At 46.1% G+C, this 21,663-nt stretch overlaps 1 protein-coding gene across 1 annotated transcript in view; it reads right to left on the bottom strand.

Moving 5' to 3' along the window:
- The window catches only part of METTL16 (methyltransferase 16, RNA N6-adenosine), a 513,950-nt gene that overhangs the window by 250,955 nt on the left and 241,332 nt on the right, over nt 1–21,663 (bottom strand). The window contains exons 4-6 of the mRNA XM_078679306.1: nt 19,495–19,635; nt 12,950–13,065; nt 11,916–12,058 (exon numbers count right to left, since the gene is read on the bottom strand). Coding sequence (XP_078535432.1) covers nt 11,916–12,058; nt 12,950–13,065; nt 19,495–19,635 — 400 coding nt within the window. The remainder of the gene's footprint in view (nt 1–11,915; nt 12,059–12,949; nt 13,066–19,494; nt 19,636–21,663) is intronic.

Below are 21,663 nucleotides of genomic sequence, written 5' to 3' on the forward strand. Positions count from 1 at the left end.
AATTGAATTGAATTCCAATGAATGTCCGTATTGGATCAATTGGAGCACCCACCGATCTGTTGCCTCGGTAACCACGGAATCTGGCTTGGGATGCCCAGTAAGGCATGCTGGTGCTGTTGCCTTATACTTCTTGTCCAGTCTGGGTACCACTGCGGAGACCGAGGCTGGTGCCTGCATCAATTGTTGCCCTTGTTCCCATATGTGATCAATGATAGGAATTGATCTCGTTGTTTTTCTGACTGGGTCTTTAAAATCATATAGGAAACAGTCTGTTTCATGGGAGTCCATAGTCATATGGAATCTCGTGGCCGCTCTCTCCACTAAATTGTGGAATCCGCCAATGTCCGCCGGCGACGAGTCCGAAGTAGTGGGTTCAGGTGTGGCTGGAGATGGAGCGATGTAGTCTTCATCATCCCTGTGGTCGGACAGGTCGTCCTGTACCTCCCCATCTTCTGGTTCCTCGCCCTCGTCGTCAGAATACGGGATATGTTGTACTGTTTCGCTCTCACGACGGATCACCAAAGGTGATGGTCTCGGTCTTGGAGATGAGGTCGGCCCAGATGACACTGGAGTTTTCTCCGTTGACGGGGCCGTTGGCGATTCAAGAAATCGCTTCTTGTAGTCTTGGATCAAGTATTGTAGGTCTGAGACTATAGATACTGGAAGGCATACCATAGGTGTGACCTGCGTCTGTACCTGTGAATGTACAGTCTCCTCCGTAAAAACTACATCATCGCCATCTTCATCTGTGCTCTGGCACTTTACTATGAGATCTGAGGGACTGGTGGCCTGACCGTACTGGTCATCGTCCGATTCGTCTTCTTGCAGTAGACAAGATGGGGGTAATTTTTTAACCCTGCTTGGAGACGTTAAATCCGGTGTAATTGGATTTTTTGTACTCTTTTTGGGTGGAATCAAGTCGGATTGTTTCCATAGCGTCGACGGTGTCGTCGTCGATGGCCTCGTCGACGGTGTCGTCGTCGACTGAATTCCGATTGCCGATGGTGATGTCGTCGACGGTACCTTCGTCGACGGTACCTTCGTCGACGGCCCCGTCGTTGATGGTGTGCTCGTCGACTGTGTCTTTGTCGTCGATGGAGCGCTCGACGACGGTGTCTTCGTCGACGACGATGTTCTTACCGTCGTCGATGTCTTCGTCGACGGCACGCCTGTCGTCGAGGGGGTCTTCGTCGGCGGTGCAGGCGTCGACGGTTTTGGCTTTTTATGAGAATAATCGACGACACAGGCTTACCCGCCGTCGACGATGGAGTAGTCGTCGTCGTCGATGAAGATGCTGACGACGCCGTCGTCTTCGATGTAGAAACATAGACTGTAGAGATGGTTTTCCTCAGTGCTGAGGGAAGCGTCGACGAAATCGTGGTCGACGACTGCGCAGGCTTCCTGAAGGCAGGAGCCTCCTTGTCAGACGTGGTAGATTTTGCCTCTGAAGACTTTGTGGCAGTCTTTTTAGGAGGAACGTCTGTAGGGCTAGGGGAAGCAACCCTTGGCCTCTTCAAGGATAATTTTGAGGAAACTGAAGCCATCTCACCGTCCTCTGAAGATTCCAGGTTGTCTCTGGTTTTCAGTCTGTTCAACCAGAGGAGCAGCCTTCCTTCTCTGTCTTTAAGTGTCTTTGTAGAGAATGTTCTACAAATTCTACATTCCTTGGGAGAATGATCTGGATAAAGACAGTATAGGCAAGTTTCATGCTTGTCATCGACGTGGAGTCTCTTCTTACCACAAGATGAGCAAGCTCTGAAGAGACCTTTCTTCTGTTGATCAGCCATTGTTGATTTTTGAAGGAAATATCCAATTTCTGTGAGGAAAAGAGATAAAACTAGGAAACCTGAGGAGAACTCAGGTGGAGACTCCCTAGCACAACGTGCGGTAGAAAATCTGAGAGACTGAGGCTCCTGACAGGAAGGTTCTAGAGGGAGGTGGTAGCTGATTGGCTACCTTCTGGAATTTGGTCCTTTTTACAAAAGGACATAGATAGGCTACTAAGGCAAGGCCCTTAGGCCTACTTTTCTCTATGTATGTCTATAGGACATTACTTTTCTATGTGCCGGGGACTCCCGTCTCGACGACAGGGAATGATTCAGGCATGTGAATCTATGAAAGACACCCATAATACTGGATAAGTAACCTTAATAGTGCCCACCATAAGTCCTTGCTGGGCTACAGACAGAACAAACTATCTGACAGTTTGTGCTGCAATGGGTCTGTGTTACAGGTGCCACACTAAGCCACAAACCAGTCCAAGCATCTGGCATAGACTATTTCATAGGATGACGCTTGGCCGTCTGGATGACATCCAATACTTTGGGAGGTTGAGCGAATGCTGCTCAACTGCTGCTTCCTAATCTCTATGCATGGAGGTATTCATTGTGCACGCCTGGATGCAAGATTCTTTCCTCCTTCTGTGGCAGAGGGATTGCAGGATAGATGCTCATGCATAGAAGTTCCATGTACCACACTCTCCTGGCCCTATCTGGGGACACTAGAATGGATTGGGCCCGGTTGATCCGGATCTTCTTTGGAACTAGTGACAGGAGAAGTGGAGGCAGAAAGGCATACAGGAGTCCTGTGCCCCACTTCGGGCAGAATGACTCTCAAAGAGAGAGCCTTCTTGGGAACTCAAGCACACAAAAGTTTAAACACTGCACATTATGGGTGGTGGAGAGCAGATAGTACTGGGCCTTTCCCCATTGGTGGAAGACCTCCTGAGCCACTTCAGGGTGCAGTTGTCATTCATGATCAGCTAGAGGTTGCTAGCTCAGTTTGTATACCCTGGCATGCAAAGATCCTGCCAGGCGGTGTATGATCAGAAAGATGCCCTGACCACTTAGCCAAGTTCAGAGGTACAGAGCCTCTTGGCACTAAGTCAAGGACCCCCCCCCCCCCACCCCAGCCTCTGCTTGTTGCACGACCACATGGCGCTGCTGTCGCAGGATTGAAGCTGAAATATAGGAATCATAGCCTGAATGCCATGGACTCATCCCAGGGGAGGTCTTGAAAGTACACCAAAGCCAGGAGGGCTCCCGTGAAAAAATAAAACTGCGAAGTTAGGTGTGACTTTGGCAAATTGATTGTGAACTCCAATGATGTAATGAGGTTTGCCATCATCTGAAGGTGGTCTACGACTGACTGTGGCTAGCCCACCTTCAGCAGACAGTTGTTGAAGCAGGGAAAGACTGGTACTCCTGACCTCTGAAGATACACTCTGACCACTGTCATCACTTTCGTAAATACCAAAGGGCAGTAGTGAAGCCAAAATGGAGCACAGCAAACTTAAAATGCTTGTGGCCCACCTTGAACTACAGATAGCGTCTGTGGGCCTGCAGGACGGAGACATGGAAATGTGTGTCCTTCAGGTCCAACTCAGTTTCCTGGATCCAGGGCAGAGAGAACATGGGCCAGTATGAGCACATTCAATTTGTCCTTAGTAAGAAAGAAGTTGAGGGTTATAAAATAGGGCAAATGCCTTTTACGGTTTTAAAAGCTATTGAAAATGGTAGGAGGCCGGGACCCGCTGCATGGGTCCTTTCTTCAAAAGAGCTTCAACTTCCTGCAGCTGAATGTTGCTCCGAAAGTGACTTGGATTTAGGTAGAATTGTCAAAGGGATGTAAAAGAATGGCAGTGCGTAGCCCCTTTGTACTACGTGGTGGGCGCTATTGCTTCCCACTCCTGGAAAAAAATTAGTGATTCTCATCATGTACGACTAAGACAAACTAAAGTGTCTCGGAGGCTGCTGTTGGAGTGACTGGGGCATTTGTTTCCCATATTGGCCTAGGCGCTGCCTGCTAAATTCCTTACCTTTGAAAGGACTGGGGTACCTGCTGTTGGGGTGGTGGGCCTTGATGTTGGTTGAAGCTAAAAGTCCTTATCACAATCAGTGCCTTGAAAAGAGCAAAATTGTGTAGAAAGATCAAGTGATCGCAATTTCTCCGTTTTCTTTAAAGCGCTCAAGTGTGCAGTTGGACTTTCACCAAAGAGGAGAGACCAATCGAAAGGCATTTTAATGGGCAACAACTGACAGCACCCAAAAAGCCTATGCATCTCCTCCATAAGTGGCACCAAAGCATGACGCTAGTGCCGACCGCTATGCTAAAGCATCCTGTCGTGTCCAGTCCTAATTGGATGACGGACTTGGCCACATTGTAGTCATCCTGGATGGTCTGCACCAAACGTGCTCAGAATTCTTCTAGTACAACAGGTAAAATTTCTGCAATTGAGTATCGGCCCCTCAAGCAGGTGGTGTTGAGTGAGCTAACAGCAAGGTTAGCAGAGAACAACCTCTTTCCAAATGTCTCCATTCTCTTTGACTTCCTGCCAAGCAGGGTAGCGAGAAAGAAATTGGGGTTAACTCTACTGGTGGAGGCCTGTACCACCAGGCTCTCCAGAGTATGATGCTGCTTGACAAAAGCAAGGTGCCCAGTTTCGGAGGTCGGATTAACATGCTTCCCATACGTCAACAACTGGGTGCTAAAGGCAGGTTCGCCTTAAACAGTTGTAAACCACCTCCAGATGACGGTCAACTTGTTGGGTCTTTCCATCAACATGCCCAAGTCACACCTGACTGCTTAAAGATTCCTTTTCATTGGAGCTATTATGGACTTAGAGCTTTTCTGAGCCGCTACATAGAGTCCAGGACAAATGAAGCTATGATCCAGATTTAAATCTTTTGACTCCGGTATCAGAGAGAACGGCTCCCTGGCCTCATGCCACGCTAGGTGGCACATGCATGCTTCTGCAGTGGGATTTGAGGTCTAAGTACAAAGGGAACATTTCAGATCACATTCTGATGTCAGAGGAGACTGCAGAAGTCCTGCTGTGGTGGTTGCTGAACCGCAATTGAACAGGTGGCAAACCCCAATCCCTCCCCAGACATAATGGTTGTGACAAATGCATCATTGTTGGATTTGGGACTAATTTGGGAGATGTGAAGATCAGAGGGTTCTGTTCTGTGGTGGAAGCCCATCTCCTGATCAACTTGTTGGTACTGCGGGCACTTGGTACTGAAAGTGTTCCTCCCGTCCATCAAGGGAGAACAGGTGCAGGTTCTCACAGGCAGCACTAATGTCATATGGTAACAAAAAAGGTTTGAGTCAGGTTGTAGTTTCTGTGCCAGGAGAATATGCACCTTTGGAAGTGGCAGAATCGTCTGGGCATCTCCACGATAGTACAACACCTGACAGGGTCTTTAAATGCCAGGGCGGACAAGCTTAGCCAACCTTGCCCAGCAAATGGCGATCTTACTTGGATAGGTCATAGGACGTCTTTCAGCAATGGAGAGAACCTTGGCTCAATTGTCTGGCCACATCGGAGAATGCAAAGTGTTCATGCTTCTGAGCGCTGAGGTTCCAAAGGAAGTAGTCTGGAGTAGTCTTTCCCTTGGATTGGAGCTTGGGACTCTTGTACGCCTTCCTGCCTCTACCTCTCCTGTCTAGAGTCCTGAAACAGATCAGTCAAGACTGGACCCAAGCCATCCTTTTGGATGTGTACTGAGTAAGAAGTGTGGGGTACCCAGAACTTTTGGCTAAGAGTATATGCCATCCGATCAGGCTGTTCGTTTGGGATGAGTACATGACGTCCCTCCACCTAACATGTTTATGCAGTACGCTGTGAAAAATGTGTTGTCTTGTGTTCCTCCCTCAACAATCAGCCTTTACAGCTAAAGTTTGCGGACATTGTTATTTTCCCCTTCAAGCCCAGCAAGGCCTTGATATGGCAACAGTTAAAGGTTATTTGTTGGCTCTTACGTCCTTTATCCAACTACCTGATTAGCATTCTCTTTTTAAATCACCTGCCGTAAGGCATATTTGGAAATGCTGATTCATATGTTCCAGCCAACACCATTTTTAAGGCTGCAGTGGGAACTTAATTTTCTCATGTGTGCACCATTTCAACTGATGCATAGTTGTTCCCTATGTCTCCTGAAGTGGAAAAAGACATTCCTCATGGCAATTACTTCAGGTAATTGCATGAATTGTAAGCTCTGTTGGTTCAACAGCCATATACCACTTTTCAAGACAAACTGGTTCTACAAGCAAAAACTTTTTCTCCCGAAGGTGGCCAATGCCTTTTACATAGGGCAGTACACCCACCCCACCCTACCAGCTTTCTCTGCCCCTCCTCATCCCTCCACGGAAGAAGAACGACACAGTCTTCTCAACCCCAAGAGGGCCCTGCACTTCTATCTTAACAGCACCAGAGAGTATCGGGTGGTTGATCAGCTTTGTAGATTTCTTTAAAGAGCAAAATGGGAAAGCGGTAAAGAAGTGGACCATCTCAAAATTGACTGTCCTGTGGATCAAGATCTCTTATGTGTTGGCCAAAAAGCAGCCCAAGGAAGGCTTACTTGCTCACTCCACTATTGAGAAGACTGTGACCACTGCAATGGTGCACACCGTGCCTGTCTTGGACATCTGCCAGGTGGCAACATGGGCATCATGACACATATTCACAATGCACTACTGCCTGGGTAGCTAGATCCAGCGGGAAAGGAATTTTGCCCAGTCTATCCTGCAGGAATTCCTGGTCTGAATCATTCCAGAGACCCACCACTTAAGGATGTGCTGCTTTAGCATGTATTCACAAGGTGACAAATTTAGGGTTAAAAGAATCCATCAGAAGAACACTGTTTTTTTACCTTCGACAGCACACTTTCTGGTGGATACTTTGCCACTGCAGATTTCTCACTGATCCATGCTCCTCCCAGTTCGGTGAAATAGACTCATCTAGTCTCCATTTACGAATAAGATTCCAAAACACCGATATGGACACTGGCACAATATGATTGCTTAGGGCTCTACATCCAAGGTCAGAAAGAAACTGACATCAGTGTGCAGAGGTGGTGGCTATGTAAGGTACCAAAGTCACTTCTGGGGCAGGACCGACGCAGTGAAAAGCCGCACGACGCCCCCTACTGACGTTCCAGGGACTTGCTGAGAAAATTCTCCACATCCAGTCTGGTGCATGTAAGTATTCATAAGGTTAGGAATCTGCAGTTAGAGTATGCACCAGAAAGAGCATAACTGAAGTTAAGTAACTTGCTTTTTAATGCCTCTGTTTGCTGCAGGGTCACCTAATGAAGATCTGTAGCAGGAACAACCCAGAGGGTGGAAATGTTCCGTTTCCTTGACTTCGAGAGGGAGCAGCCTTTACGTGACTTCCACTGGATTTTGGCGCCATACAACTTGGCTTAGTAGTTCCAGATCACCTTTGGGTTCATCAGGGCACACTCCCCACATGACTTGGAGTCCTGGCCTGACTCCCAAATACCGGAAGCGCAACTCATGAGGATCTTTCACAGACATCTGTTTGTGACAGTCCCTACAAGGTTCAAACCCTGTTGCTTTAGAGAGAGACATATTCCCTTGCACAATGAAAAATGTTAAGCAGGAACAGGTGCTTTACTGACGACAAAAAGTAGGAGCTAGTTTCGGATCCATGAACGAAGGGACGGAAATAAGGAACGCATGTCAGCATGCTTGGGAGACCAATATATACAGCTCCAATCATCACTTCTGGGGAGGAGCCAACTGGGCACGGAGCCACACAACTCCCCCCAACGACGCGTAGGGGGTGTGCTGAAAAATCTACTGGATCGCGTCTGGCACCTGTGGATATTCTAAAGAGGGAGAATCTGTGGTTAGTAATTATCTATCACCCGAAAAACATTTAGCAAGCACACCATTATAGCGATCTGAACACTGAACCTTGAGCATATGAAAGCAGAAAGGGCCAACAGATAGCGCTTATCTGACTATCACAAGACCCTACCGTGCAAGGGACAATGCAAATTACAAGACATTTGAGAAACAAGTCATCTCTGGGTTAACCCCTGAGCGGGAGAACAGAATTCCGGAAAGTTGATGGCAGAACCCAGGTGGTGATGGAGTAATTGTGAGCTATAGATTCTGCTTGACCAGAAGTAGGGATTCTGCTTTCAACAGCCAGGCATCCAAGTATGGGAATACATGGACCCCTGACCTGCATAGTAAAGTTGCCATTAACTACCAGCACCGTCATAAAGATGGGTGAGACTATCGTCAATCCAAAGGGTAGGACTGCAAACTGGTAGTGCTGGGATACTACTGAGAAACCTCAAGTAGCACCCGAGAGGTAGGTGAATTGGAAGGGGAAGAAGGTCTCCATGAGGACCAGGGACGCCATCCAATCTCCTTAGTTTCAAGGCACCAGCACCTGATGGACAATCACTGTCAGATGAACAAGTTCAGGAGGTGGAGATCTAGAACAACATCAGTCCTTCTTCCATCAAGAAATGGAGAGTGTAGAATCCCTTGCCCCTCTCTCTTCCTATGGCCAAAAAAGGAAGTATGTCTGCCTCTTGGATTGAATTGTGTATTTTAAAGACAATATGCAGGAAGGAGGCTATTGTGAAGTGAAGAAGAGGAAGGGAAGGGCATAGCCACGGAGGATTAACGAGACCCCCGATCCGTCATGATTGCATCCCAATAGGTGACAAAATGAGATTCTCCTCCCACCGGAAAATGGTGCTGTGACAGGGTAGTTATAAAGGTTTAGAGATGGCAGAGTCCTCAGAGGATGGTGAGAACTAGTTCTCCTACTGCTGCTGTTGATGTTATTCTGTAGATCACTCCTGGCCCAAAAGGAGTGGTATAGCTGGTGTGATATTTGGTGAGCTGATAAAGTTTCCTCCACAACGACTGTACTGTTCTGGAATAGCCACAAAATCTACAGCAATGCTGGGGAGGCTAGGCCCAAAGAGTCCACCATAGACCTGCTGTACTTAAAATGTTACTGGAAGGAATCACCCTTCGGTAAAGAGAGTAAGGATGACTAGAGGCCCCTTGATGTGTTTATAGGAAGTTTTATTGTGAATAGTAATAAAAGAAATGGAGCAATTAAGAAGGAACCAGGCTATTACACTCTCGGGAGGTCTTCAAGATAAAAGTCCTTAGACTGAGCCTGACTCCTCAGTTGCCCAGCTGTACTGTCTGACTGTGACTACGTCCCATCCAAGGTCTGATGTTCAGGACTGTCCCAGAGGAATGCCTCAAAAGAAAGAGATAGACTATTTGAGACTCTTTTCTCTTTTGTTAGGACAGTCACCAACACCCATTGTTCAAGCAAAAAGCAAAAAATAAATAAACAGGGACATGTAAGGGAGTGTTTTCCTTTCTCCTAACACCCTTCTCCCTTTCTTTTATCCTTAACCCCATCCGCGCTAAGCGTTTTACTGCTGTGCGCTAAAGATTCGCAATTACCGCGTTACATGACGAGCTCAGCTTGTCATGAGCGTACGACAGGCGTACCTCATGACAAGCTGAGCTCGTCATGAGCGTGGAAGGGGTTAAAAAGGTCCTATTAGGTCGATAAGTCCCACCACCAACCCCAGCCTGAGGCTATGGCTCAAACTCGGAGCAGTGGCGTCTAGGGGCTGCTCGCGTTATATACCGGTGTAATCTTGCCGGTCTTCCACGTCCCAGTCTTCTTCTTCGTCAGCAGCGACTGATGTTATGTTGCCATCCTCTGCAGTCATCGTCCCGGGCGGTGCCGACCTTGAGTTTTTTGCTCCGCCTCCTCATGTGTGCCACTCCTTTACCGTTGCCCTCCCCACAACGCCTTCCCTTGACATCTTCCAATCACCTCCCTTTCTACTACTTTACTCTGACGATATTTGGCATCCCCGTCGGAACGCCTGTAAGGGATTCTTCTGGTCTCCCTCTTCGGCCATATTTGGAGTTGGTGGGAGTCTCCAACCCTAATATACCTTCTCTTCTAAAAACTACTTGCCATGAGAAGACATGTCCATACGCGTATCATGGGCATCTTCAGAGATGCTAGTGGAACGCATCCAGGCACGTTGATACAGATTGTCAGCTGCACCAATGTATCATACAAAAATGTCCGCAGAGTGAAAGCCACAACTTCATGATCTGTTTTGACACATTTAGACCATCACTCCCTAAGACAGAAAAGATTTTTGACAAATGGTACGGCAGGCTGATACCTGTACATTTTTTCCAACTCCCACAAGGCAAACACGTATCAGCAAAAGAGGCATATGCCTTTAGCTGTGTGGAGGGCCAAACTGTCAGAGTAAAAATGTTTTGACCTAAGGAGTCAGGTTTTTGGGATTCCCTGTTCAGGGGTGCTATTGGAAAGGCATGGTGATTCCGCTTAGGCAGCGAAGTCTGAACAGACAGACTCTCTGGTAGAGGGTGAGAAAAAACAATGCGTATATCATCCGGAGCAGCTCTATGGCATCTGGCAATTTGTCTGTGGACTAATGGGCAAGAAATGGGATTCTCACAGGCCAACATGTTACGGTCATTGAAAGGAGGAATGGCCCTGCTATTGCTTTGGAGGACTTGTAGATTGTCAGACTTTGCTTCATAGAAGGGCATGTCACCTTTATGGCTTTTACACCTTCCAATGGCAGTCATAAGCAATGAGATCTCCTCTGAGGTGGGCCCAGTGGGGTCGGGCAAATTACTTCCTAGTGACATATCCAAGCCACTGACATATTATAAATCTAGATTTATGTCAGCATCTGTATTATAAACTGGAAGGAGATTTGCCGCTTCTGTGTTCGCATAGCCCATGCAGCCATAACCTTTACATTCCACAGCCAAGACATCTGAATGAGAATAAAAAATGTCTTCCAAACAGGTAAACCTCTGACCTCGATAACGGGCTCTTGGCCAGGATATGTGATTGAAATGAGACAAAACCTTCTAAGGGAACCGATTCAAAACCTTTGCCATATTGATAATTTTGTCTTGAATTTTTGGTCAGCACCTTGGTCAGCTCTGGGGACAGCCTTGGCGTAAAAGGAATGCCTGAAGTTCTGGGGGAAACTCCTTAGCTAGTTTCATCTTTGTTTCCAGCACCAGTGCCAGAGAACGTAGAAATGTGACATCAGGAAGTGTTGGGGTCTGAGTCGACTGAGTCATGAAGCCCAAAGCACAAAAGTGTTTTCGCCCTTAGGATGTAGCCAAGAAGAAGGTGGACATTACCTGAAAATATCCAGCATTACAAGCTGAAAGTCACCCACCTGTATTGGGGTCAGCTAGAGGACCAGTAAACTCTGGCCTCATCTTTTTCGATGCCCAGGTCTTATCCGACAATAGGAAAGAGTCCAGAGTCCGAGAAAAGTGTCAAGACTTCTAACAGTCCCTGGAGAGTAACTGTTTCCAAGAGGAAAAGGAGGACTTCTCCTTTATATGATGCTTTTTGTATTTTTTTGAGGGAAGGTCTCTTAGGAGGAAGATTCCTGGAGGCTAAATTAGTTTTCGGAGACAGCGAGTGCTTTGGCATCTCCATACAGGTCATAACCAAAAATAGCTTAGTATAATATTGTCTTTCTCCCCGATGGTCTTTGGGTGCACACATGCAACTCAAATCAGCTTTGTGCTTCAATCACAGACACGACATGCAGATACCAGAGAAATGTTTTTGGAGTATCTTCTACAAGTCTTGAAGCCTGAGCCTGAGGACTTTTGCGAAGAGAGCTGACCTAATCACTGTCTAAATGCTGATGAATTTACAAAAACGCAGAGTGGCAGATCTTGCCCAATATCCTTCGGTGATGTCACACCAAGAGGTGGAGTCGCCTCTAGAGCTCTAAGGCAACACCAGGAAGAACTGGGGAGTCACTGCAGGGACAAGGTTTCTGGATCAATCAGAAGACTAGAGAGGAGAATTCCTAAGGTAAGGACTCTATTAGAGGCAGTAAACTGGAAACAGCTAGGAGGCTGACCTGTTAGGGACCTAAGCATACTAAGACTTGATATTTTAAACTTTGTTGATCATGCCCTAGGCTACTGAAATAAAACCATAAAAGCTGAGCCATGGACACGTAAGTGAATGCTTTGGAAATCCTGAATTATATCCCAAAAACCTTGTTCTTGTGATTACTTACCGCAATCTTCTCTTGAGCTGCAGACTGTCGTGGATGATTCTCTTGACAAACTCCAGTTCTCCACCTTCAGCCATGATCTCCGTAATGCCTCCCGTGTTAACAGAACTTGGAGGAGGTCTACGTGGATTTCGGGAGTTTTCCCCCTGTCCAGGAAACAAGATAAAATATACATTCATAAATGGAGTTGTATAAATAAAATGCTATTATACTACAAGGAAAAGGGAAAGTCTCAGTCATAATGTAAAAGAAGTGGTAAGCGAGCGACAGTAACATTTCCTGCGTTTTAATAGTTCATAGATGGCTGTGCTTTAGGTCCAATGAAAGTCCAATGGGTTAGGCTCAATGGTGGTGCAGTGGACTCTGGCTCTAGTGTGTGATGAGGTTGTCCTTTACATGAACCAACTGAAGAGAAGGTACAAAGAACACTACAGTAAAAAAATGAATATGCTGAATTACTCAACCTCAAGCACTACGCACACAACTTCTTCAGCTCGAATGACTAGGGTGTGGAGGAATGAGGGATATATGCTCATTGCACGTGACATTTTTTATGCCCAAAGCTCAGCACTAAATCTGTGAATCCTAGTGGGCATATATGATCTGGTGATTTCAGTCGGAAGAAACTTGAATCATGCAATGGCAGAACTGAACTATGGTTATATCACAGTTTACTGGTAAGGACAACTTTAGTTGTTCCACCAAAGAGAATATGTACATATAATTAACATTGTATTAAACATGAAAGAATGCTTTATTATTCTGAAACCAGTATTGTTCATTAACAAAATAATAATAAAATATAAACATTGAAGACTGAAGAAATAGAACGTGTAAAGCGTATGTTCATCCGTTCTGGTCTCTTGAAACAAAAGATGTTTGCTGTCACCCAACTCAACGGTACTCATTCTATCACCTTAGGAGGGACAAAAGACTGAGATGACATGGCAGGATTCCAAACTGTGACCAACAGGTCAGACCAAACACTGGATTGGATGCTTAGTCCACTGAGCCACCAGACCTATAGAGTACACTACCTTGGCTTCTAGCTGGTTGGCAAAAAAAGGGGGGTTGCACATGCAAAAGTCATACACGATCTCAGATTCCTCCTTCAGTGCATCCATCAGCAGGGTCTTCTGCGGCACTTTAACCACTAGGAGAAAAAACAAAGCCGGATGTGAGAGATGGCTCAACAGACACAGAAGGAAAATGCCAGGCATATTTAATTAAATGGTTATTTTTGCAACACAGTCTGCATGACTTAAATTGAATTTGACCCAAAATCCCCAGGTCTTTATTGCCAAGGCATTCAATATCCCAGGACATGTTTAACCAGCCCATGCGTCTATCCAGCATCAGTTTGCATTTTGGCACTTCTGGGTGTGATGTTGCCACTGCAACGATGGGCCTACAAAGTAAAGTCAATTCATTGTTGCTGGCAAAGTAGGCAGATTGGCTGGTGGGTTCAAACACATTATGTGGCAACATTGGGTCTAAGTATTCTAGGTTGTCTACACACGCCACAGTGAGCAATCAGTCTTGTAGAGGATACACATAGACACCAGTGTACAACAGTGTTATTCACTAGAGCAGCTTTTGAATTGGTTCCCTTATCTTGTCATTCTACTCAGACATGTGAGATATTCGTAATGCAAGTTGGACTCTTGGAGCTATGAGACATTTTTGCAGTGGTTTTGCCTCACCAAGCTCAAGCTTCCTTCCTCAGTCTCATCTCCCCAACAGATATTATTCATCAGAAAACATGAGGAACTGGAATGAGCATCTGGATGAACTGGGAGTAGGACTACTATGTTCAAGAAAATCACAAACAGAAACTCGATACTGCCTACACCCAGGTCTACCAAAAACACTGCCTTGTGGAAATTAAGTCTGAAGACAAAAAGAAAGCAGCACAAAACAACCAGAGGATGGTGCAGAGTGGGCAGGATAATGAAGAGGAAATGGCAGGGTGCATTGCAAGACCCCATTCCAAAGCAGGACTGCTTGCAGGTAAATGTAAATGTAAATGTAAATGTCATGGTACTTATAGAGCGCACTGTCACCAGACGGTCACCTTGCGGTGTCGCCTATTCGGCTTCCTGGCGCTGATACTCATACCGCTGTGGAACCCCTCCTGGCTTTCCCTGTGAAGTGTCCAATCCTGGGCACCCCCAGGGTGAAGCCAGGCATCCTTAGCGCTGTTGGGGCCGGTGTGGAGGCTAAGCAAGCTATTGCCTAGAGTTGCAGCGTGAGGCCCGTGATTAGAATAGGCACCGAGGCGAGAATTAACAGGTCCGAGGAAATTGAGCCCGAGACCCCGCCGAGGCGGGAATCGAACCCTGGTCCCTGGCCAGAACTCTGCATCAGGGTCTGCCGCTCTAACCATTGAGCCACACTCCTCCACAGGTGGACCCAAGAAAAACACTGCACTCCTATACATCCCTCGGGGTGTGAAAATGATATCAAGTGTGCATTAAGTTGGTTCCAGAAATAGAGTAGAGATATGGACAAGGGCAAGCAGTTACAGAGATAAGGCCGCGCCTTGCAGTCCAGTGAAGTTCTAGTGCACCGGCTGTCTTTTGATTAGCAGCGATGAACATGGCCTTGCTTCTTGTACTGCAATGGTAAAATATGGAAAGAACGAGATAGAATTTCCATCGAAGGACAAAGGAGACTTAACAAGCCAGGCAGAGAGAGGGCCTCATTTCAGTCCCTAAAATTTAAGAGGCAAGCACTGATGGGTCTAGCTGGTGACCTTGGCGGCTGTTTATTAGGGCGCTCTTGCTACAATCAAAATGCGGGAGAAAGCATCAGCACCAAAGAGTTACTAGCATACATGCAACGTATTCTGCCAGTCTGCCCATATTTGAAAATTCTGGCACTCCCACTATTTGTAAACTGTTTTGGGGGAGTGCCCTGCAAGATCTTCATTTTTTGTGGTAAAATATTTTAGCACGTTTTCCATAAGGAGATGTGATTCTCCCTTTGATGCTAGTTCGTCTATTAGAGATACTTTGTTCTCCCTCCTGTAGTCTGATGTCATGTTTCTCCAGTTTGTAGGATATGGTGTCCATGCAGGTGTCTTGGGCGCACATTTTTGCTTCCATAGACATTACGCTGCTTTGCACTGTCCGAAGGATAGCCCTTATGTCTCCTCTGCTTCCTCCAGCACGGTATCTCGCTCCTCAAGTGTATACGCCGGTCAATCCGGCGCCAGCGCTCATCCGGGCCTCAAAGTGGAGCATGGTTTGTTTGGTGTCTGTTTTGCCCTTTTTTCTGGCCCTCTCACGAACGACTCCGCTTTGCTCCTGCGTACTTGAGGGGGTGCACTGACCTATGGATCAGTGGATGAACGTGGCACACAGTGGAGCAAAGTCTCTCTCCTCTGCCCCTCCAAATAGTTTCTGTCAATATCATAGCCCGGTGGTGCTCTATGGACTTGCTGGCAGGTGGCGGAGTGAGAGCTCACGTTATAGTCTCCTGGCTCGGCTACCGGTCTGCCTCACCCCATGAGCATTCTGCGTGAAGTACCGAAGGCACAGGGGATGAGGGCATGAGCAGACTGCCGGACTCAACGCTCCCAGTAGATGCATTTCCCTAGGAGTCGAGTAAATTTAGCACATGTATTTCTGGCAGTGCTGTCGCTCTATCAAAGCCCACTGCAGATAAGATATAGCAGGACCGGACATTACCTCCTCCTCCGTCTCATCTTCCAGGTGGCCCAGTGGTACTCACACAGGTCCTCGCAGCCCAACACCCAGAACAATGCAACCCACGGCCAGAACGTCTGACACCACCAGTCTCCCCACAGGCTTGTAGATCCCTCTTGTAGGGTAAGCTCCAGAGACTGTTCTGCGTGGGATCTGCCACCTCACAGTCTCAGCGGCAGCTCCCTAAGCACAGTGCTAGTGTCAGACAATGGAGCCCCAGTATGGAAGATTCGCACCCCAGCAGGCCTGTGTTTGCAGCGCGGCCCAGCCATTAGTCTCACCAGGCCACTATCTTGGAATCATGTGTGGTCGCGATTGGCACTGCTAACAGCAACATCGGGAGGCAATTCTAGGCTTAAAATCACAGCATTGCCTGCAGTGACCTTCTCTCCTGCATCAGATTATGCCAGATTGTAGCCGCCGGCCTCCAAAGCCTCACAGGAGTGTGGCAAGTTTGTGCGCTGTGTCCCAGGCACCCCCACTGGTTGTCTTTGTGGCTCCATTCAAGGTGTGATAAAGCTGGGGGCTGAAGAAACAAGCTCTAGGTGGGGCTAAACCAGAAGCGCCTGATACTCTGGCAACCAATGGAAGGAAGGCCGGAGGGGAGTATTAAATATACAGGGATGTATGGAAAGAGAGGCCCAGTGTCACAAAGCCACTAATAACTACCTGTGATAAAAAACAAAAAGAAAACTGCACAAATTGACTCTCCCTAACTTTGCAATCCCACAGAGAAGGGTGAGATCTCAGACGAGAGAAGTATCACTGAGGCAATGGGTCCAAGGTGCAGCTGCCACAGCCAATGCCTAGTTCTCTTGGTCAGATTCAAGAGTGGGAACAGCCTGTGTAAGCCCAAGAGATCCACAACATGCAAGGACAAAAAAGCTATATTCAAAGAAGGGTGTATATGGAGATAAGTAAATCACATAGGAAAATGACAACATTGGCGATTCCTTGCCTAATCACAGGAGAACAGAGAAGTTGATGCCAGCTGCCAAGCAAAATAAGGAGGCTCTGAAAAGGTGTACTATTAACTGTGGATTTGTTTCAAGGTTTTACAAGTTCCGAAGAGAGACCTATATAAAACCATTTACGTGCCACTTAAGATTTTTAATGGTGGGTCGTGAGGGAATGTGGTGTTGTATATGGTTTGGTGGCGAGACTTCACCGTGCATTACACTAACAATACCATCTTGAGTCCATTCAGGCTCATCTGTGAAACCTTTAGCTCAACCCTGGCTAGCTGTGGCTTAGAGCAGCAAGACAAACAAAGAAACAAGTGTAAAGCATTTAGTAGTATCAAAACAGTGAAATACAATCTTATTTGTATGAATTTGTTTACACCAAAATGAACAAAATACACCAGAGGGTTCCGGAGATTTAGATTTTTAAGTAAATCGTAAATCACTGCAAACTTCAAACAAGCATGGGTAAACGTAAAGGTAAGAAACTTTGTAAAACTTGTAAAGAGTTGTGTTCAGCTACTCCAGCCTGCATTGGGTGACCAACTGCACCTCGTCACAAAAGCCGTTTCAATCACTGTTCCAGGCTCAATGGGGAAACCGCCCTAGACTTTCACCGAGTGGTCCTGATGCAAGATATATAGTATACTGAAGATGCTGTGTGGTCAACTGGGTGGGGTTGAGGGGCTTGCTGGGGCTACTCCTCGGTCCATAGTCCAGGTAGGGCGACTTTGGCCACAGGAGTCGATGTCAATCAAAGTCCTCTTTGGTCGAGCAAAGCTGCAGTTGCCACTGTACTACAGCTCTTCGGTCACAGTGGTTCCTTTTGGCGAAGGCTAGTGTCCGTCTTGTGTGAACACACTGCACCCTAACATCTCTTTGAAGTCCACAAGACTCAGGTGCAACTTTGAGTGTTGGGGTTTGGTCTTCCAAGCTGCACGAAGGCGGTCCTGGTGATCAAGCAATTGTGTCTACTGACTTGTCAATTCGGGTGGGGGGATAACCCGGGGCAAATTTTGGGATGCAAGTCCTACTATATTATGCTGCATCTGCTGGGAAATGCATGCTTGTCTATGGTAAGGTATCCACAATGAAGAACATTGACGGTGGTTGCTCTAACATGATTTATCCCATTACTGAATGGTTATGTCAGACAGATTTATTGCTGAGAATATTTTGCTGCACACAAACCCTATCTTACCTAAATGTTCCCAGAGCAGAGATTTATCTTTTTTATGTCTTTGCAGTTAAATTAAAAACCTAATGGAAAACATTATCTGTTTAGATCATGAATAAGAAATGGCTCACAAAGAATCAAACAAAGCATGTCTCTTAACTCCCCTATTTAGTTGCAAGGGAGGGACAACTGTGCTCACCAAATCAGAAGAAAGACCAAAATGGAAGCGCTCTATCTGCAACTGTGGGGGGGAAAGGCCATATTTTTAAAACCGTTAAGTAAGGTCCTGAAATCTGCTGGCACCAAAAAGTACCCTAACTTGGCACATCACAACTAAACACCTACACTACAGCACATATAGTTTCACAATTCATCTATGCATGACTCTTTATCCAAGGAGGGCAATGAAGCCTTGATCACAACCTCTTCAAATCTATGGGTCTCATAAAATTGTCGACTGTGCTTTTCAAATGTAAGCAACCTGCTTCAGAAAACTTTTCTGAAGAGGGATGTCTAATTCTTCTCCGAGAAGGTGAGGGTCTTTCTGACCAGGAAAAGAATCTAAACTTTACTAAACAAACAAGTCTTTCATATGGTGTCATTGATGTAAAGATTTGCTAGCGGGACATCTGTCTGGTCTCTGCTCCCCACACACAACTTTCCAAAGTCATTCCCTGCAGAAAATATTTCAAAGGCAACAGAAGGCACACCGCAGAAGACTAACCTCTACTCAAAGCTGGTTCCTAAACATATCATTTTGGAAACCATCACTGCGCAAGTTTGACCCTACTCTCATCCTGAAGCAAATAAGATAATCTGGGGGAGGAGCCCTGACGCCTTTTGGAAGCAAAATGTCATCAGAATATATCAATACACCCTTGTTGTTCTGGACTTTGTCTGGCCCTACAGTATGATCTCCTTGAAACGGCCCAACTACATTGCTTGGGGGGCTACAGAGGGAAATACGCTCTTCCCTGATCCATTAGAAGCCTTTGGGGACACCTGGGATTTTCCAAGGCTGAAATGAGGAACCGTGAAAAGGTCAGAAGGTTAGAATATTAATGTATGATAAGGTTCAGCAAACTGAAGGAGCAATCAAGAGTAGAAGCCAATAAAGATTTGATACATTTGGTGAAATAAGTTGATTGGTGGATACAGGACACTGCTCTTGGACGCAGTCGTTTTGCACCCACTAGCAGACATCTAAGAGGTCCCCTCTCTCCCTTGCAATCTTGGAACTGATGGCAACTCGCCCACTCCCGCCCCCAAGTTTCAAAAGACACGAGTGCCTATATTTAAGGTGAAATTTTTGACATCCTAATACGTAGTTAGCACAACCAGTTGATGGAAATGAAGGTTCAAAAAAAGTAGGACACACAGAGCACCGTGGCATCCCAATATGCCGATCTAATAATTAATTGTAAAATAATAGTGCAACATCGTAATGAGAATACAGTCACTTGTCCACTACATGAGCAGACCACATACAAACAAGCCTGCTTTCTGTCAACATTTTAGGTTTCCAACTGCAATTTACATGGGCTGCCCTGAATTGTGTTTTTAGACCCACAGAGCAGTCAATAAGCAAGATAATAAGGACACAACAAAGATGCCTTTAAGAAGCAACATCATGTTGACTTTAGTGAGGAGAGGCCAACGTCAATGAAAGAACAGAAGGTTAGTGTGCAGAGATAGAAGCAGGAGAAGCTTGGGGCTCAGTTAATTTCAAGTACCTTTTATGAGGTCAGAGAGGTTGTTCTGCTCCACATTTTTCTTGGCATAATTGAAGCACATGTCGTCTACTTCTGTCGCGAGGAAGAACCAGCCATTCAATGTGGCTCCGAGCAAAGGGTAGATGCACGAAGCTCCTGTACCTGTGGGAATCACAAGAACGCGGTGAGAAATGTTCAATAAACACGTCAAACGCGTTGGCCATGATCATGCTGCCTCACCCTGACTCACTAACAGCCGTCAACTAAGGCACCAGAGGTATATTTAATTCTACAAAAGCCAGAAGCAGGGATTTCAAAAAACTATTCATCATACCCGTAACCTGGACTATTACTGCATCTTTAACATTGTGAGCCGCTGGCCACCACTACAACACATCATCACTCCCACCATCATCAGATCAACTCAGAATCTCCTCTCGTCCCTCGTTAAACACCAGCTCACATACATCTACCCTGTAAAAACTCACACATTGCTCCGCAATAACCTTCTACCGAAATGGGTAAACTAGCTCTATTTGGGAAACTAAACAACCAACCTACCACCTTAGCTAGCTTATGGCAGACCTCGCCAAACAGCACTGTGCCAGCACAAAACGCATATGAACAAATGAGGGCAGCATGACATTGAAGTAAGCCCAAACTCTATACATTAAAGCCCATTTTATCCTGCCAGCCCAGTCTGTGGCAACGATACCATCCAATCCTCCAAAGCTCAGTGCACAGCCTTCAAAGACTCCACTAAAAGTGGCAAGTCAAGGAGAACTTGCACAGAAAGGTGAAAAGAAACAACTTTCCTTTCGCCTCCTGTTCTCTGGAAGTTGGGCATGTTTTTCCCATAGAAGCAAGGGGTGATGCCAGAGGTCCGTACCTTTGAAGGGTGGGTGGGTTTTGTTTTCACAGTGGGCACTGGGAGCTACTGAATGAGCAGCACTGCTCCACAATAAAGCCACTTTCCATTACCAGTGAGTAAGTAATAGTAAGGATGCATCACAAGTCTTTGAGGTCTTGATTGGCACAGCAGCTATCTGCTAGACCTATTCTTACCAAGTCTTTAAACTACCCAGAGAATGGCCTTTGGCTCCTCCCAGAGGAGTAATATTGGCTCACTTCATGCTATTAGCTACGTTGTGTATCATTCTGCTCTTCCAGTAAGTGCTTCAGCTAGAAAGCATGGAAGAGTATTTTCCATCAGAGACGTGTATTCAACATTCACATTATTTGTTACATTCAATTCTATATCTCCTATTTGTATTTTATACAAAAAACAATCCTTTATTACCAGCATTGGCATAGCGAGTAGGGCAGGTTTTACTGTAACGCAGCATATGCGTATGAATGCATTTACATATGTTGGCACATTATATCAAATCTATTGCCTTTACTAAGGTGTAAGAATTTTTTTTGATTCTCAAGCAAAAACCACAATCCTTGTTAGGGTGAACCACAAAACCCACTAAATTAACCTGTACTCAACCTTCTGGTAGCTTGCACAAAAGCAGTCAGGCTTAACTTAGAGGCACTGTAAAAGTTATTTATGCATCACACAAACAGTAATAAAGTGAAAACATAACAAGAGATATCCTACACCAATTTAGAAAAATGGAGTAAAACATAATGTATAAAATGAGACCAAAACAACAAAACTCCAATCAGGAGAAATGGAGATATGCAATTTTAAAGATGTAATTAAAAACAGCGCCAAGAAGCAGAAATTGCCATCTGTTGGTATCTGGTCATACTAGACCAAGACAAAGTCAAAGTCACAAGTTCAGGCAGACTGCGATAGTGTGTGGATGGTACAGGGACCAAGGATAGTCCTGCTGAAAGAGTTTCCTTCTCAAAGTCTGGTGCAGAGTTCAAAACTTCAGGATGTCACAGGAGATGCTCAACTGATACCAGCTAAAGGTCCAGGAGCAGTTCAGCTGGGAAGTTGCAGGAAGTCCTCAGGAACTTTTTGTGTCCCTGTAGCTCAATACAGGAGGTCAGCGAACTGACCCTACGAGTCACTCAGGTTAGCCAGGGATGAAGGGAGCAGGTCCAGTCTTCTTGCTCAGACAGCAGGGCAGGCCTTAAGCAGTAGGGAAGTCCTCTGAAGAACAAGGCAGGCCTCAAGCAGCAGGGCGGTCCTCTGGTAGCAGCAGGGCTGTCCTCTGGGAGAACAAGACAGGA

The sequence above is a fragment of the Lissotriton helveticus genome, chromosome 3_1, assembly GCF_964261635.1.
Source record: "Lissotriton helveticus chromosome 3_1, aLisHel1.1, whole genome shotgun sequence".
Taxonomy (NCBI): domain Eukaryota; kingdom Metazoa; phylum Chordata; class Amphibia; order Caudata; family Salamandridae; genus Lissotriton; species Lissotriton helveticus.